General features: G+C 47.9%; 1 protein-coding gene across 2 annotated transcripts; it reads left to right on the forward strand.

Moving 5' to 3' along the window:
• Positions 1 to 11,502: 11,502 nt before the first annotated feature.
• On the forward strand, positions 11,503 to 17,557 carry Dmbx1 (diencephalon/mesencephalon homeobox 1). Of its 2 annotated transcripts, none has more exons than XM_048443898.2 (4): positions 11,503 to 11,656; positions 14,943 to 15,121; positions 15,366 to 15,714; positions 17,103 to 17,557. In XM_048443898.2, exons 1-4 carry the CDS (start codon positions 11,503 to 11,505, stop codon positions 17,555 to 17,557), a joined length of 1,137 nt encoding a protein of 378 aa, XP_048299855.1. The 2 variants fall into 2 exon arrangements, with proteins under 2 accessions (XP_048299855.1, XP_048299854.1); XM_048443897.1 differs by having other exon boundaries at positions 11,503 to 11,654; positions 14,926 to 15,121.
• Positions 17,558 to 18,527: the final 970 nt, after the last annotated feature.

Genomic DNA, 18,527 nt, shown 5'->3' on the forward strand with positions numbered 1-18,527 from the left:
GCAATGGCCAAAAGGTGGCTTGATGTCTGTCTGGTGGGGACAGTGGATTTTTCCTGCTGTGATGGGACAAGGGCGGTAGAGTGGGGAAGGAGTCAGGCATCCAGTTCACGTTTCTGGGCTTCAGGCTCTTCTCACATCTCAGCTGTTTTTCTTTCACCCGGAGCTTCTGTCCGTCTATAATTCCTGTATAATCTGAACCCTCACACTGGAACTCATTACACCGAAGTGCACTGGAGGCCCAACAGTGGCTCCATGTTTACTTGTGGAATCAATGCCAGATACTCCATGTGTGGCTTTCTGGGTGCTGAGTACCAGCTGAGAATTTAGACTTTGCTGTAGAGGGAACCTCAGACTGGCCAGGATTTAGAACTCTGGTTAGATATCGAGTTCATACTTAGGAGTCAAATTTCCTGGATTCCACACTGCTTAAGCGGCTTAATTGTGTGGCTTTGAGCAGGTGATTTTACCTCTCCATATCTCGGTATTTATCAGCTAAGTGGGAATTACAGTGTTGTAGTGAGGGTTTGAAGTGGGCATACACGAACTTTGAGCTTCTGAGCTCCTCTGGGGGTGGCAGGCTGAATTGTCCTAAGACCTACCCCTCTCCTAACCCACAACTCTCCCTGCTTGTCAGGTATCTAGCATGGTTGGTAAAAATTGTTGTCTTATTTTTGGTAGAGTACAAGCAAGTGGGTCACAATATACAATTTGGTGAAGAAAAGTTGTGACCAGAATTTAAAGAAGGCATCTGATTCTACCAAGAGGCTTGGGAGAGGTTTCCTGGAGAAGAGGGGCGGGGGTGGGGTTAAGGCTGGTATGAAGAATCACGAGTTCTCCAAGTGATGCTGATTAGGGGACAATATCCCCAGAGGAGGAGGCAGTGGCATAGTGGCTTTAGGAAACAATGCCTCCTTGGCTGGTGATAGGGTGAAGGTGCAGTGGGCTGGCAAGGTGCAGGAGAGCAAAGGAGATGATTTTGATTATGTCTTTCAAGAAAACTTGGCTTTGATGGTGCTAGAGATAATGGAGAGATGGGCAAAAGAATGGGATTGAATGTCCACAGAAGATTTAATGGGGCAAAGGCTGGTAACACAGGGAGAGGGTCCGAGGGAAGTGACTGTGCCCCAGACTTCTCAATTCTCCGACAGCAGAAACAAACAATGCCATGTTTCTAGCCATTAGCGCTTATCTCTCTCTTTAGAATGTCTCCTTGGCCACTTCCTGTGCCCAGTGGAAAACATGATGGGGCAGAATCAGGGGACTGGCAAGGAGAGGATGGGGCTGGCCCCAGGGCTTTCACCACCTTTGAGTACCCGATTTAGATGAAAAATTTGGGGAGCTGGGAAGATTCGCAATGGCAGATCTGGGGATCACTGAACTCCTACAAAGCAAACAACATCTGATAAGGAGTAACTGGAATGTCTCTGTGCCAAGCCTATGCCCAGATGTTGTGCCTGAGGGTCTTTGGGTTGGGCAGGCAGAGGCCTCCATATCCCGTGTATCATATGCTCATTGCTGCTTCCTCATAACTGAGAACTAGGGACAGATGTGGGGATACGGGCACCTACCGGGGTCAGGCTCAGCGTTTCCAGCTTCTAACTGTGAGATTTTTTTCTTAGCCACAGTTCTTCACATGCAGAGTGGCAGTAATAAAAGTACCCCCCTAGTTGGAACAGGGAAAGAAATTAACGAAGATCCTGAAGCCAAGTGTCTGGTAGGTGCCAGGCACAAAACTCTGAAAAGCTTGGGTCAAATGACTTCGAGATGGAAGATGTCTGGCTATCTTTTTTTTTTTTCCTCCTGTTTTTCAAGACAGGTTTTGCTGTAGCTTTGGGGCCTGTCCTGGAACTAGTTCTTGTAGACCACGCTGGCCTCGAACTCACAGAGATCTGCCTGCCTCTGCCTCCTGATTGTTGGGATTAAAGGCATGTGCCCGGTTTAGGTTACCTCCATAATGCACATGTACTTAGTCACTTGCACGGAAAAGAATCTCTCTTCTTTAGCCTCCCTCATAGATGTCTGGCCAGATTGAGTTTAAACACCTTCATCTCAGTCTTACCTCTTCAGTGTCCCAAGTGCTGGCATTATAGGCATGGGCCACCGTGCCTGGCTCGATCACACTTTTCATGACAAAGGTCTCTCTCTGCTGGGGTAGCCCAATGAGTCAATGTTATATCAGAACAAGTAACAGGAACCAAGGTCACATAGCAGGTCGTGGGGGGGGGGGGGCTTTGGCCTCATGTTCTGTATTTGTATATTTATGTTTTTCTACCTCCTGGTGCAAAAGGCCTTCAAACTGCTAGGTAGGAAAGGTAGCTGCAGAGGCATATTCCATGAGGGGTTCTCCTAGAACATCTAGTGCTAACAGGACAGCGGCATTTCTCAGAGAAAGACTTCCCTGGCAATAGGGGGAACTCAGTTCCTCCATCATTGATGCCCAGGTCTGGTTCTCCCGGGGACCCACCTGATTCTTGGTCCCATGCTAGAAATTAGTGCTAGATAGCTCCTCAGAGACTCAGGTTTCCATCCTGATATTACACTTGCTAGCTGTGAGATCTTGGGCAGTGGATGTTTATCTTCTCACTGATGTAATGGGCATAGTAGTACCTACGGAATAGGGCTTGTATTGAAGTTTCTTCAGTGAGAGATCCACAGTGCTAGAACAGGACTTGGCTCAGAGCGAAGCCCTGAAAGGTAACCATCATTGTTAGTGAGGTGGCATGCCTCAGGATGCTTGGACCCGGGGGAGGAGAAGGGATGCTTAAACTGTTGGTTTCCACACATCTTGCTTTCTTCCTTTGAAACAAAGTTGCTCTGCCCTGTTCTCCACCATGTGTGGGAATGAGAGGATACTGAGGGAGAATTAAACATGCTGAGAAAGAAGCCCCGGCCTGTGGAGTGACTGAGCAGGGTGTGACCAAAGGAAAGGTCCACTTTCCTTTTAATCAAAGACGCTTCACATGTGGTTTCCTGGGAGTGCTGCTGTTAATTTATAAAAAATGCCCCCTAATAAAATTCTGCTTGATTCTTCGATTGGCTGGGCATTAGGCCGCAGCCAGCAGCGACGCGGGGACATAACGGATGCATTTGCAGATTTGGAAAATTAAAGCCATCTATATGGCGCCTGTGGCGGGAGATCCGCCGATCTGCTTGCTTAATGAAATATAAAGATTCTTTTAACCAATGTAAGCACAATTCGACAGCTTGTGAAACGCGGCCGCACCATGATGAATGGCTCTCCTGGCTCGCCAGGAATTGCAGGGCGGCACCTTTTAAATATATAATTGATTCTGTTTGGAGTGTGCAGTGGGCTGAGCCCATGCAAGGCCCAGCCTGGGGCTGAGAGTGCAAGGCCCGGGTTTAGAGACTCCACCCGGCCCTGCAGAGCTTCCACTTAGGTGGCTCTCAGCACTGAACGCGGAAGGGATTCTAGCTGCTGGGTGTGGCTGAAGAGTCCAGGCAGGTCCAGGCTGTCTGTGTTGCAGGGAAGGGTCCACTTAGCACGAACCTTCATCCATCAACCATGTTCATGGAGACAGAGAAGGGAGTAGAGCTGGGATTCTGAATCATCATTCCCTTTCTGTGACCCATAGTGCACCATGGTGGCTTTGCGTCCCTCATCATATCTTGATCTAAAACGCTCACCCATTTAATGTGTTGTTTGCTAAGCATAAGATGCCTACCAGGCTCTGTATTAGGCATTGCCAAAAGAAAAAAAGAAAAAGGAAGAAAAATGGTAAAATTTTTCTGTGTATTTTCTCTATGCTGAACCCTCTGTCTCCTAGATTTCCTTTTCTTTTCCTTTCTTTCTTTTTCTTTCTCTCCTGATATCTTTCATACCCTGTTCAAGATAGGAACAGCGAGAATACATTGGCTCAGCAGCAGGAGATGGGGCCCATGTGACTTCCTAGAGTGACATTTAGGGTATATTCCTCTGGTTACACACACACACACACACCATTTGTGTATGGAGGCTCGCAGATATACTTAACTGCAGAGACATGTAAAAGGGCAACAGACCCATAAATGCAGACAGATGCACATACAGCTCTGTGCTGGATCCCTATGTGCGTACACATAGGTACTGATATAAGCTGTGAGTATGTATGCAGTTTAGGTGGGAATTAGCATCCCTAGAAAAGGATCCCTCTGGGGACTGAGAGGAGACTGAAGCCCTGATAGCCTGCTGGAGTGGGGAAAAGAGACGAGGGGCTGGAGCAATGACAAGGTGGTTAAGAGCATTTACTGCTCTTGCAGAGGACCTAGGCTTAGTTCCCAGCAGCTTACATAGTGGTTCACTAGTGGGTCACAACCATCCATAACTCCAGTTCCAAGGAATCCAATACCCTCTTCTCACCTCCACAGGCATTGCATGAACATGGTACATATATATACATGCAGATACACATGTATATATAAAATAAATAAATCCAAAAAAAAATATGAGACTGGAGAGACAAGAACTCAGCTGGGAAGACCTGGCTTACACACACCGTCATCTCAAAGTGCACATGTACATACTTACACACATGTGTATGCATGTGCATACACATGCACATACGCACACATGACCATATGTGATGGCGGGAAATGAGTCTTTTCTGTACTGTCTTCTTATTGCCTTGGGTCCAATCAGAGACGATAGATGTTGAAGAGTGGCATATGCTGAGGTGAGATCCTACATGCCTGGGGAATGGGAGAGCATGGCTGGTGACAGAAACTTCACCTGTGGAAACATGCCATCACTTTCTGGGTGATTGGACTTCAGCAAATTATCCGATCTTTCTGATCTCCCATTTCCATATATATAAGATAGGGATAATAGCAGTTTCTACCTCGTATGGTATTGGGAGGATTGATGGTGATGTCTGTGTTTCAGAGCTACTTAATAAATAGTTGTCATTAATTCATTCATCAAATCTTAATCTCCTGAGTCCTGAGTCCTGGTTTTGTGTGAGACCTGGTAATCTGGACTGGAGTTGGGATGTCTAGAAATGCATGAGATATAGTCTCTGTTACAGAGGAGCTGTCTAGTGGGGGAGCTAGAAGTATCTTTATCATATTCTGATGTAGGCGATAGAATTCAGAAAAGCTGTGTAAGACTGGGAATGTGGCTTAGTGGAGGAGCTCTGCCTAGCATGAACAAGGTCTAAGATTACATCCCCAGCAGAGAAAGAAAATCCACGTGAGGTGCATAGTATTGTATTTGGTAGAGAAAGTGTGTTATGTAAATGGGAGGCATAGTTGTCAATCATACTGTTTTGTTCCTCAGGTATACTTGTCTGGAGCCTACTCCTAGACTGCAGGGATGTCCTTCTGCAGGGAGGAGTCCTTGGGCTAGCACTTCTGGAGAAGTAGGTGTTTGTCCGTTGAAGGGAAGGGAAAGTCTGTGTTTCTGGTAGAGGCCTATAGAGAAAAGCAACAAGGAGTGGCAGGTAGCGAGGCATTTCTGGGTGCTGAGGAAGAGGCAGAGTATCCAGCAGGACAGAGAGGTGGAGGGGAAGCCAGACTGGGACAGTCTTGGGGGACCAAAGGCTCTGTATTGCGGCACTTATGACGTTGGGTCATGTATCTCTTGGCTAACTTACTGAAGATGCTTTGTGCTGGGATGGGCAGGGACACCTTCGATCTCAGCCCTTGGGAAGCAGAAGCAGGTGAATTTCTGAGTTTGAGGCCAATTTGGACTACATGGGGAGTTCCATTCCAGCCAGGATTGTACAGAAAGACCCCAGCTCAAAATAACAACAACAACAACAATAACAACCCCCCCGACTCTTTGTGTATCAAAAACTGTAAGACCTGTGATCACTAAGTGAGTTATATGCCGCTGCTGACACTAGTATGCTTTAAAGCACTAAAGCCCCGAGTTTGGTGGGGGAGTGGCATTGCAGTCACAGGACTGGGCCAGAGGATAGATACGATTATTTCTTTTTTCAAATTTTATTTCCCCTGCCTCATCTGGAGCTTGTGACACTCTTGGAAGCCTAGCTCCACCTCTGCATCCATCGGAACAGATAATAACCCTCCACCCATTCACACCCCAACAATAAGAAGATTATAAATATAATAAACATATAAATGTGGAAATTTCCTATAATCCCATCTACTATCTTTTAGAGATAACCTCTGTCAACATTTCAGGGCATAACCTTCTAGACTCTTTCCTATGCATATTTATTCATACATTACAAAAATGAGATCACATCAGGCATCCTGCTTGTTACCTATTTCTTGCACCCAGCCATATATTGCGAGCATCAGCATATATAGACACATATCATTGTTTTAAGCTATGCACTGTATTTCGTTGTGGGCCGTGACCATACCCTCATTTGCTGAACTAATCCTTTCTCGATGGACAGTTAGTTTCCCAATTGTTTGCCATCATAAGCAGTGATGTGATAAATATTCCTGTACACATATCTCTGCATACTTGAGGGATAAATTTCTAGAAACGGGATTGTTAAATGAAAGATGATATGCTCTCTAAAGGCTTTGGCTGCTGCGAATAGAGAGCTTTTCCATCACTGAGGTAGGAGAAGGACCATTTACCACTCCCCTGTGTCGGGACCCTGGATAATAATTGTTCTCTGTGTTTGATAATCTAATCGGTGAAGAATAAATTATTGTTCTTCTTTTTCTTTCTGTGGTTATAGCTAAGGGTTTTGTCATATGTCATTTGGTTCCTCACATTGCTTCCTTAATGAGTTATTTCTTCATTTCCTTAACTTGCCTTTTCTTAAGTATTCTACTTCAGTACTAAAACTGCATACATTAGGGCTGGAGATACAACTCAGTTAGTAGAGCACTTGCCTAGCATGCCCAAGGCTCTGGGTTCAAGTTCAACTGCACTGAGCAGGTGGAGATAAGAGGACCAGCAATTGATGGTTGCTGAGTGAGTCTGAGGCTAGCTTGTCTCAAACAAAACAGAACAATAGCTTTAGAATATTCCTTTTAATTTTTCTATTTGCTATGTCATCGACATATTTAGTATTTTTCTAAGTTTGTTGAGCTTTGTTGCTTCTCCTACTTACCTTTTTTTGTTTGTTTTTTGAGACAGGGTTTTTCTGTATAGCCCTGGCTGTTCTGGAACTAGCTCTTGTAGACCAGGCTGGGCTCAAGCCTGGAGATCCACCTGCCTCTGTCTCCCCAGTACTACGATTAAAGGTGTGCGCCACCACCGGGACAACCACTGCCACGGGAAATACTAATGTTTAAACATACTTTATCACCACACCTCTCCTTTTCCCCTTTTAGACTTCTACTCTCCTTTGTGGCGCATAGAGTGGTCCTCTGTAACTATTGGATGAGGTCAGCCGCCAGCCCCAGACTTCTCCACCTGACATCCAAATAAATTAAGCAAGCAAGCAAGCAAGCAAACAAACAAACAAACAAAAGAGGGCTGGAGAGATGGCTCAGAGGTTAAGAGCACTGACTGCTCTTCCAGAGGTCCTGAGTTCAATTCCCAGGAACCACATGGTGGCCCATAACCATCTATAATGAGATCGGATGCCCTCTTCTGAAATGAGGCATACATGCAAGCAGAACACTGTACACACAATAAATAAATAAATAAATAAATGTAAAACACACACACACACACACGCACACACACACACACACACACACACACACACACACAGAGAGCTCCATTCCTCCTGGAGCTGGTGGAATGGCTCAATGGGAAAAGGTACTTGTCTGAGTTTGGTCTCAGACCCCAGATGATGGAAGGACAAAAAGACCCACAGATTGTCCTCTGATGTCCACACACACACACCTTCACATGCACACAAAGTAAAGAAATAGATAGATAGATAGATAATAAACTTTATTAGGAAACTAATGAGCCAGATGGTGGTTGTTGTGCATTTTTTTTAAAGTAATTTTATTAAATTATAAAAGTTTCCATTTCCGCCCCTCTTCCCAACCCCCTCCCACTCCCCCCACTCCCTCTCCTCCTCCCTCTGTCCCTTAGGGCAGTCAGGGTTTCCTGCCCTGTGGGAAGTTCAAGTTCCTTCCCCCTCCCTCCAGGTCCAGGAAGGTGAGTATCCAAACAGACTGGATCCCCAAAATCCAGTATATGCAGAGGAAACAAGTCCCAGTGTCATAGTCAATGGCTTTTCAGAAAGACTTCGGGCCAGCCACATTCAGAGAATCTGGCCACATTCAGAGAATCTGGTTGGATCACGTCCTCGTTCAGTCCCAGTCCAACTGGCCTTGGTAAACTCTCATTAGATCCGTCCCCTTGTATCAGTGGGTGATCGCACCCCTCGCAGTCCTTATTTCTTTTTTCATTTTCTTCGTCCTTCTGCTCCTCATTTGAACCTTGGGGGGCTCAGTCCGGTGCTCCAATGTGGGTCTCTGTCTGTATCTCCATCCTTCGCCGGATGAAGGATCTCTCTGGGAAGAACTCCTCAGCAGTGCCTTGTTGTGCATGTTTTTAATCCCAGCACTTGGGAGGCAGAGGTAGGTGGATCTCTGTAAGTTCGAGGTCAGCTTAGTCACCAAAGTGAGTTCCAGGACAGCAGGGACTATTACACAGAGAAACCCTGTCTTGAACCCTGTCCCCCTCCCCCCAAAAAAAGAAATCATGGAGATTGGAGTAATGCCTTCATAAAGTACTTGCTGTGCAAACATGGATCCCTGGGGCTTGCTGGCCACTCAGCTTAGCAGAATTGTCAACATACAGGCTCATGAGAGCCCCTGTCTCAAACAAAGGCGGCTGTTTCTTGAGGAACAACATCTGAGATTGATCTCTATCTTCTACATGTACACGCACACACATGTGTACACACATGTACACACACATGTGTACACACATGTACACGCACACACATGTGTACACACACCCCAACCCAAATCACATGCACAGATGTGCGTGTGTACATACACGCACACACAATACATACCTAACCCAAATAATACCATATTACTTCTCTATAAAGGATTCTCTAGGGACCTTCCATCACACTCAGGATAAAAACCCAAACTCTTTATGATGGACCAAGAAACCTCCCAGCACCACCCTGCAACAGCCATCCTATCTCCAACCTCCACTTGCTGTGTCTCCCACCATTGTGGTGTTCCTTTTTCCTTTTGTTTAAGATTTATATATTTCATTTTATATGCATGAATGTTTTGCCTACATGTACGTATGTCACCACCTGTTGTGCCTGGTGGCTCCAGAGGCCAGAAGACGGCATTGGGTCTCAGGAATTGGAGTTATGAATGATTGTGACCACCATATGGATGTTGGAAAGAGAACCTGGTCCTCTGAGAACAAGTGCTCTTGACTGCTGAGCTTCCTCCCCCGTACATATGCTGGTGCTGGTGCTTCCTAGGCTCAGCCTTGTTCACACTTCAGGGCCTTTGTCCTTACTGATTCTCCAGTGTGGAAGACCTTTCCCTGGCTTCACATGGCCTGCTTCACATCTCTGAAATAATCTCTCCTCTATTTCTTGTCGTTCTCTCTTCCTGCCTTATTTTGCTTCAGAGTATTTGTTCCTACCTGACATATACATATATTTTTAATTTCACATACACATACACACGAGAGAGAGAGAGAGAGAGAGAGAGAGAGAGAGAGAGAGACTCACCACCACTCTGGGGATTGAATTGAAGGCATTATGGATACTCCTGCTGAGTGAGTGCCCTACCAATGAACTATATGCCAGCCCTTTTTATACTTTTTGTTTCAAGACAAGGTTTCACTAAGTTGCCCAGGCTGACCTTTCATGATCTCAGGCCTGGGTGTCTAGACAGCTGAGGTATAACATGCCTATGATGTCAGACCTATAAAAAAATTTATAGATTTTTTTATTTTATCTTTATGTCCCTGAAATGTAAGTTACATGGAGTTAGGGGCTTTGGTACTTGGTAAGTGGGTATTTAACAAGTAGCTAATACATAAATGTACAATGTGTATGGTATAACATCTGTGTATATAGATGACTGCTGCGTGAATAGACACCTATGAGAATGTTTGTATGTGAAACTTGGAATGATGACATTGAATTCTGGGTAGGTAAGATGGTTTCTGTGAATGCTTTGCCGACCATGTCTTTGTATGTATGTCTGTGTGGGCTATCTGTGATAGTCTATGTTTGTATGGTTGTTTATAGATATGTCTGTTTCAGTAAGAACAGGGAGCTGAGATGGCTGGACATATTCCCCAAGGAAAAGAAGCCGCATTATCTCAGCCTTCTCTTTCTACCTCCTCTATCCAGGCAATAAATACACCTTTGTGTCTTCAAGTGGCTGCAAACATGGAGTCACTTTCCAAAACTGACATGTCAAGCTGATGCAGGGTGGGTGCTCTCAGAAAAAGACTACAAGGTCCAGGTGACCTGGGACTGATGGGGCCTGGACAGCTTCTTGCTTGTATAAGACATCTCACTAGGAAGGCTGTGTTCCTTGACACCTCCTTCTAGGAGAAATTGACTGCAAAAGAATGTGACCTTGGTGACTTGGAGTGGGGCAGGCCTTGGATTGGCTGTCTGCCTTAAGGAGACTTTCTTTTCCTAAGCCTGCAAATGGGGTTTGTGGCTCTTGGCTTGCTTGCCTTTTGGAGATTTGTGAGAATAAAAGAGGTAATGCCTGTGAATGTGTAACAGTAAGAGTGATAGTTTTACGACTGTGAAGCATGTTAGGGTTTTAAATTACCCTCTCATCAGAGCAAATGCCTCAGTAGGGATTCCAGCTCTGGACTTTGCTCCAGGGAAACACAGTGGTGTAGGCTGAAAGTAAGTCAATGATGTACACGTGAGTCAGTGCCTGGGGACGTGAATGAGGAGAGGGTTATATAATGTAGCAAATGGATTGGGCAGTCACAAGGACTAACTTGTTTGTTTTATTTTGAAGCAGGACCTCCTGTGGTTCAGGCTGGCCTTGAACTAGCTCTGAAGCTGAGGATAATCTTGAACTCCTGACATCCCTGTCTCCACACCCCCAGTGGTGTGATTAAAAGAGTGGACTCCTAGCTGGGCGGTGATGCACGCCTTTAATCCCAGCACTCAGGGAGGCAGAGGCAGGTGAATCTCTGTGAGTTCGAGGCCAGACTGGTCTACAGAGTGAGTTCCAGGACAGTCAGAGATACACAGAGAAACCCCAGGCCGTGTCATAAATATTAGTCCTCAGCAACTCCAGGTTAGCCCTATTGTGAGTGCCCTTTTCTGGATACAGAAACTGAGGGTCAGAGAAGTTAGGTGAAATGTCCAAAGTCACAAAGTTCCAAAGGACCAAAGCTGTGATTCCAGCTCGAGCTGTCTAACTGGGCATCCCGAGTCCTGCAGAGTGAATGGCTGGATGGATAGGTGAATGAAAGAGGAGTCCTGGGGCACTCTGTGGCAAGGCAAAAGGGCACCTTCTGATCTGGTGTAGAAGTCCTTCGGGTAAAGTGGGCATTGAGGTTCTGGGCTGGGGTCCATGCTTCTCCCAGGATAGAATTCAACAGCCTCGCCTCATGATCCTTCTCTCTCTTTCCACCTGCAGGCGGATGCCGCCATGCAGCACTACGGGGTGAATGGCTACTCCCTACATGCGATGAATTCACTCAGCGCCATGTACAACCTGCACCAGCAGGCAGCCCAGCAGGCCCAGCATGCCCCTGACTACCGGCCATCGGTGCACGCGCTTACACTGGCTGAGCGCCTAGCTGGTAAGGGCCCTGGGGACCTGCCTGGCCATGGGGACAAGATGCTGGGGAGTGAAAAAGGAGTCTAGAGAAGACAAATAGGGGAGGGGCGTGCAAGCAGCTTATTCTAGGTATCTTAGAACGCCTTAGGCCACTTAGTAACATAGATGACAAGCCAAAATCTGTGCTCTGCTGGTTTTGGCAGCACAGTTATATAACGTCTGTGTGAGTGTACTTGCTTGCTTGCACTGTGCTGGTCCTGGAGCTGCCTCAGCCTTCAGTTCCGCATAACAAACCTGCAAAGAAGTAGACTGGAGATACAAAGTATCTCCCCATGAGTATTGGCTAAATGTCAGGCTGCTCTGCGGCTCTCTCCCATCTCTTTCTCTTTCTCTCTCTCCCCATCCTCAAGCCCCATGAAGAAGGTTACTACTTCATTTTATAGACAAAGAAACTGAAACTCAGAGAGAAAAAGTAGCAGAGAGGGTGGGGGTCGGAACACGACAATGTGGCTAAAACTGTGGGGCTAGACTTGTAGTTAGTTGTCTACCCGTTCACCTTCCTTCTCTGAACCCAAGTTTCATCTAGGACGGGGGTAGTGCTAGGACAGCGGGCCGGCTGTGTGAAGTGGTCAGCAAAGCCTGGCTGTGCTTACAGTCAAGAGTACTCAATGACCCAAGCAAGTCCCAAGCGTCCGTGAGAGAGCTGTAGCCCAGTCCTCTGACTTCTGGTTGTCTTCTGACTGCCTCTCCGCTGGTTTCAGTGCCAGTGCTTCTGTGGCTGTGATGAAATATCGGAGAGAAACAACTTAAAAAGAGGGGAGACTTATTTTGGGTCATGGTCTTACAAGTCTTGGGCCATGGTCAACTGGCTCCATTTGCTGTGAGATTGTATCAAGGCCTCATGTCAGAAAGTGCACGGCATAGTAAAGCTGTTTACCCCACAGAAGGCTGGAAGCAGAGAGAATGGGTCAAGGATAAGATAAACCCCTCAAGACATGCCCCCAGAGGCCCACCCACTTCCTCCACCTTAGCCTGTCTCTTGACAGTCCATTCGGCCATGAATTCATCAATGGACTAATCCATTGATAAGGTTAGCAGTTTCATGACCAAATCACCTTTTATTAGTGCAACCATCTGGGGACTAAGTCTTTAACATGTGATCCTTCAGGCCATTTTATATCCAAATAATAACAATGGGTATGAGAAGGAGTTAATGACATCGATGGTAGGCTACATTTCCTAGAAAATGATGCCACCTAGTTTATGATGTTCCAGTCCAAACCCATCCTGTTGTGTGGGGACTGATGTCCATGCCAGGTGGTGGTAAAGGACTTCGTGGAATCCCTTGGAAGACCGAGTGCCCACAGATCACGAGAGGGCAAGGTGACCAGATTCAATGGTGGACAGTCCAGGGCAGCATGCTGGGTTGGTGAAGAAAGGAAAGCCAGCAGGCTAGGAGGCGGATGCCTTTTGAAGGGGCTGCAAAGGGGGAAGGATTGGCAGGAGACCAGGCACAGGGATGGGAGAGGGTCTGAGGACCATGTCTGCCTTGAGATACCAGTCTGGCAGGGTATTTGACAGCCAGTCCTACTCCTTTAGGCCTTGCCAGGCCTCTGAGCAACTGAGTCCCTGGTCACCTTTCTTAGCTCAGTATAGACATTAGTGTCCAGTGTGGCAGTGGTCAGTACAGACCTGCCCCAGTATGGCTACTTCCCTAGTTTGGAGTGAATTCCCTTTGTCTAATGTGATAATAATATCTACGATAGTGACATCTACCTCAAGGACTATAGCACAGAGACGATTCAGGACAGAATCTTATGCCCACTGATAGGAACAGAGGAACTGGGGTGTTTAGCCCACTTTCAAAATGCCAAAATGAAGGAGGCAATGAGCTGCAGTAGGGCATTTTTACAGAAATCTTACCTTCCACGGCAGGTGCTGCCCTAGGGAGCTGTTCTCCCCTTGAGTACTCCACCCCTTATAGTCCTTGGAATTAGCAGTAGGATGCTGAGCTGCTGTCTCTCCACCAGAATGGATCTGACAAGTGGTCCCTGTTCCCTCTCCTGCCCAAGGGTAGCACCCATGACCTCAGACCAGCCTGGGCTAGGATTTGGACACGTTATAAAGGGTCTCTCCTTTAACTGAAGCAGTATCCAAAGTCTAGAGTTTGCTGTCCATTTCCCATTTTGGGTTTTGTAAAAAGCTTCTCAACTTCAGAGGCACAAGAGGATGAGTTTGTGATATTGTTCATAGGCAAAACCAACTTGAGTTCCTTCCAGCATCAACAGGGTCAATTTGTGTGTGATTGGAACATACAATCCAGGTGCCAGTCAGCAGAAGGGAAAAGGACTAGACACTAGCCTGAGAGATACCATTCTGGCTGGTTTTCATGTTACCAAACACAAAGTCAAGCCTGTGCCCTCCCCTCTGAGCTTGCAGTGTGGGGATTTGTTCTCTTTCCTTGACAAAGCAGCCAGAGAGGATCCAGGCTGGGTGTAATAAACCTTTCCTATGTGCTGAGGGCCCTGCCAGGGCTTAGCTTTCTGCTTAGGAAATATGACCAGGACTCTAATGTTTCTCCATCAGAGACATAAAGACCAAGGAAAAGGATGAGAGCTGATGTAAAAGAGAGGATGGTGTGCCCGGTGAGAATTCCCCTAAGCGATCCTCGAGATCAGCACCAGCTGACAAACTGGCTGCTCAAGGCTAAGGGTCAATATTCTGGTGCTAGGAAATCTTAATAGCCAGAATCCAAGGCCCACAGGATATCAGAATCATTGAGACAGGGTTTTTTAGGTCATTAGCAACATGTCATCTCAAAATATTACAGCATCTCAAGACTTTTTTCTTTCTGAGATATAAAAAATAGTGGATATACTATTCCACTGTATAGCTCAGGCTAGACTTGAACTCACAAGCCTCCTTGTCTCAGCCTCCTGAGTGCTAGGATTGAAAGTATGTGTTTTCATTCTTGGTCTAGTATATTGAGACTTTAAGGATCTTGAGGTATTACCTATCTGCACACCCTTAATATCAGTTAGATCAGGAGGATACCCTCCAAACTCATGTGCCTGATAGCCATGTGGAGCTGAATTAGCTCGGTAGTTCTGAGAATGGAGGTTGACAGGAGGGAAAGATTTTCAATACCAGCCAGTGGAAAGAGGATAGGTGATTTCCAAGGGTCAGGGGTCAGCTCTGATGCCTGTTTGAGTGTCCAAAGTGGATCAGAGCAGGATCAGATTCAAAACTTATTTCCCATAATTAAATGGGCCCCCTCTGCTTGCCTTCCAACGGCTGTACATTTCAAGACATCATCTTGGAGGCCCGCTATGGCTCCCAGCACCGCAAACAACGTCGTAGTCGCACGGCATTCACAGCCCAGCAGCTCGAGGCCCTGGAGAAGACCTTCCAGAAGACTCATTACCCAGATGTGGTGATGCGCGAGAGGCTGGCCATGTGTACCAATCTGCCCGAGGCCCGCGTGCAGGTAGGGTCCAACTCTATCAACTGTACCTTGCAGATGGGTGCTAGCCATCAGACTGGTGTCCAGTTATCCAGGACCTACCGTTTGCTAGGGCAGTGCAGAGATACATGCCTACTTCCCTCATTCCTATTTGGAAAGGATAGGTGAGATAGGGTGGAGGATTATCACCTACACTTCTCCTGGTGCCCAGGGTACAGTCTTTCCTCCCTTGACTGCTCTTTTTTGTGCCCCGCCCAACCCCACCCAGGTATGGTTCAAGAACCGCAGGGCCAAGTTCCGAAAGAAGCAGCGCAGCCTGCAGAAGGAACAACTCCAGAAACAGAAGGAGGCGGAGGGCTCCCTCGGAGAAGGCAAGGTGGAGGCACCAGCCTCAGACACCCAGCTAGAGGCAGAACAGCCTCCCAGTCTGCCCAGTGGTGATCCCCCTGCTGAGCTTCAGCTGAGTCTGTCGGAGCAATCGGCCAGTGAGTCAGCCCCTGAAGATCAGCCAGACCGTGAGGAGGACTCTCGCGCTGGGGCTGAGGAGGCCAAAGCAGAGAAGAGCCCTGGATCTGAGAGCAAGGTGCTGGGCTGCAAGAGGGGCAGCCCCAAGGCAGGTGAGGCTTGGGTGGGAGGTGACCCACAGATCAGGGAGACTAGCCAAGGCTGGCATGATGGGCCTGAGTGTGTGGTGTGGATCAGAGCAGGAGGGTCAATCACTGACATTCAGGAGCATGACCTGTGAGGCATGACTGACTATAGCTGACCTGTGACCCATGTCCACCCTCTAGTGGCTGAGTCGTTGAAAGGTCTAGATAGATAGTTCCAGGAGAAGGGCTGGGCAGCAGGGAGGATGAGGGGGCTGCAGGCGAGGGACAGGCTAGAGCCCATTCCCCATATAGCAGTTATTTTAACAGTCTGTATAGATGTACTGGGTTAATACCATACCCCCACCCCCACCCCCTGGCAATGCTGAAGCATGCATGGGCAGCCAGTATATGGCGGTTCTGTTGAACTTGTCCATATTGGGTTCATGGTCTAGGTTGATGAGGATGACTGACCAGGTCTCTTCCTCACAATACCGTCCTGTTACTGAGATTCCCATGTACAGCAGATTTCACCCTGATTCAAACTTCTCTTGGGACTTGGCCCATGCTTTTTCATCTCAAGGGTCTAGTTCATTGGGAGCTCTTGTGGAAGGGGCGTCTGCTGAGAGGTCTAAAACCTGTGGGTCATAACCCACTGTGGGGGTTGGAGGACCCTTTCTCAGGGGTCGCCTAAGGCCATTGGAAAACACAAATCTTTACATTATGATTCCTAACAGTAGCAAACTTACAGTTACGATGTAGCAACAAAAATAATTTTATGGTTGTTAGGAAGGTTGAGAACCTCTGATCTAGAGGATGCTCTCTTTTTTTTTTTTTAACTATGTAGCTCCAGCGACCTGAAACTTCCTATATGTAGATCAGGCTGGCCTTGAACTCAACGAGGTCCAGCTGCCTCTGCCTCCTGAGTGCTGGGATTAAGGGTGTGCAGCACTGCTCTTAGCTGGGGATGGTTCTTTTTAGGGCTAGGCATATCCATCTCTTTTCCACAAAGCTGCTCTGGCTGGAGCCTCCATCCATCATTAAGCCATCGTTAAGAAGAAACAGAGCTCTGACATGAGGTGTATTCAAACACAAAGCTAGGCGAGGAGGGTCCAGGGGCTGTGAGGGATGGAGGGAGGAGATGAGAGTCCTGGGTATTCCTTGAAAAGATTAAGGGGCTCCCCAGGAGCTCAGGCATGGGTGCCCAGGCAAGCCCTGGAGCTAAGATCCTCCCAACCAAATTCTGAGGATCACTTTAGAGGATGCCTTCATATATATATATAAATATGGGATGGTGATGGAGTCAGCCAAAGACTATCTTCACTGCAGGACCAAGGGGATAAGGAAGCCGAGGGACCCGTGTCCTCCAAGGCCAATCCTCTTGTTCTGAGTACTTGGCTCTTGTTCTCTGCTTGCAGATTCCCCAGGCAGCCTGCCCATGACTCCTGCAGCACCAGGGGGAGGCCTCCTGGGCCCTTCCCATTCCTACTCCTCGTCCCCGCTCAGCCTCTTCCGCCTCCAGGAGCAGTTTCGCCAGCACATGGCAGCCACCAACAACCTGGTACACTACTCATCTTTCGAAGTGGGAGGCTCGGCACCCGCCGCGGCTGCAGCTGCGGCTGCTGCGGTGCCCTACCTAGGTGTCAACATGGCCCCACTGAGTTCACTGCACTGCCAGTCCTACTACCAATCCCTGTCAGCCGCTGCTGCTGCCCACCAGGGTGTCTGGGGGTCCCCATTGCTGCCGGCGCCCCCTACAGGCCTGGCACCTGCCTCAGCTGCCCTGAACAGTAAAACCACAAGCATTGAAAACCTTCGCCTCCGGGCCAAGCAGCACGCGGCCTCCCTGGGACTGGACACACTTCCCAATTGACTGTCTGGCTTCCAACCCAACCGTGGTCTTGTGTGTGCCCCTGTCTCAGTCCCGTGGTTATTCCCAGAAGGCTCTCCCAGAACTAATCTTGAGAGCTCAGGGTTGCTGGGGCCTGGAGTCCTCTCACCCTGTGTCCCTTCTGCAGAGTCCCAGGCCCAGGTGAAACCCACATATCTTCTGCATGTCCCTGCTTGGACCCCATGGAGGTCAAACGGGGAGGAGGTGAGCAACTGGCTCGATCCCCTCCTCAGCATTGTCTCCTCCCTCCTGGCCCTCCCCACTAGTAAGTTGATGTGTGGAATGTGAGATATAAATATAAATATATAAAACTATATTTTCAGGCATTGCCTGCCCCAGGCCCCTTCCCCTGCTCCCATCACATGGCCACTACTACCCTTGCCTCTGAAACTCCCTCCCTCCCCCTTCCTCCCTCCCTCCCTCCCTTGCTCCCTTCGTCCCTCTCTCCATCCCTTGGCCCTCCTCCCCCCACTGCCTCTGTCTTGAGGCTGTCTCCCTGCCTACCTGGATCTAACTGCTATGCCTTCCCTCCACCTCTGGTTTCTTCCTTTGGTGCTGGATGTGTTAGTGTCCTGTATTCTCAAATAGTGTTTTGTTTGGGGTTGTGGCTTTGGTTTTAGTAATATTGTTCCTTCCTGTTTCCCTCCTGCCCTGCCTGCCTACCTACCCCCTTAGCCCAAACCCTATGTAGGCAGTTCTTCCAATCTATGTCCCAAGATTCAACAAAGCCCTACCGAGAGGCCATGGAGCAACAGGCAGAAGGAAGCCCTAGCCCCACAGTGTCTCCCGGATATCAGGAAGGGCTTGTCACCCCTTCTTCTCTTACTAATGATCTTGGAAGTACCAACCCAGATTGTAGAGGGGCACGTGATGTCATTGGCCTGTCTGGCAGTAGAATGGCTGGCATCATGGCAAGGCTCTGGAGTTCCTTAGCAGTGAGAGAAATCTTACG

The sequence above is a fragment of the Myodes glareolus genome, chromosome 3, assembly GCF_982192425.1.
Source record: "Myodes glareolus chromosome 3, mMyoGla1.1, whole genome shotgun sequence".
Taxonomy (NCBI): domain Eukaryota; kingdom Metazoa; phylum Chordata; class Mammalia; order Rodentia; family Cricetidae; genus Myodes; species Myodes glareolus.

Coding starts and splice junctions, on each gene's coding strand:
- Dmbx1 (XM_048443897.1), top strand. CDS start 11,503: ATGCAGCACTACGGGGTGAATGGCTACTCCCTACATGCGATGAATTCA. Junction 11,655..14,925: donor ACACTGGCTGAGCGCCTAGC/TGGTAAGGGCCC, acceptor CTTGCCTTCCAA/CGGCTGTACATTTCAAGACA. Junction 15,715..17,102: donor GAGGGGCAGCCCCAAGGCAG/GTGAGGCTTGGG, acceptor CTCTGCTTGCAG/ATTCCCCAGGCAGCCTGCCC.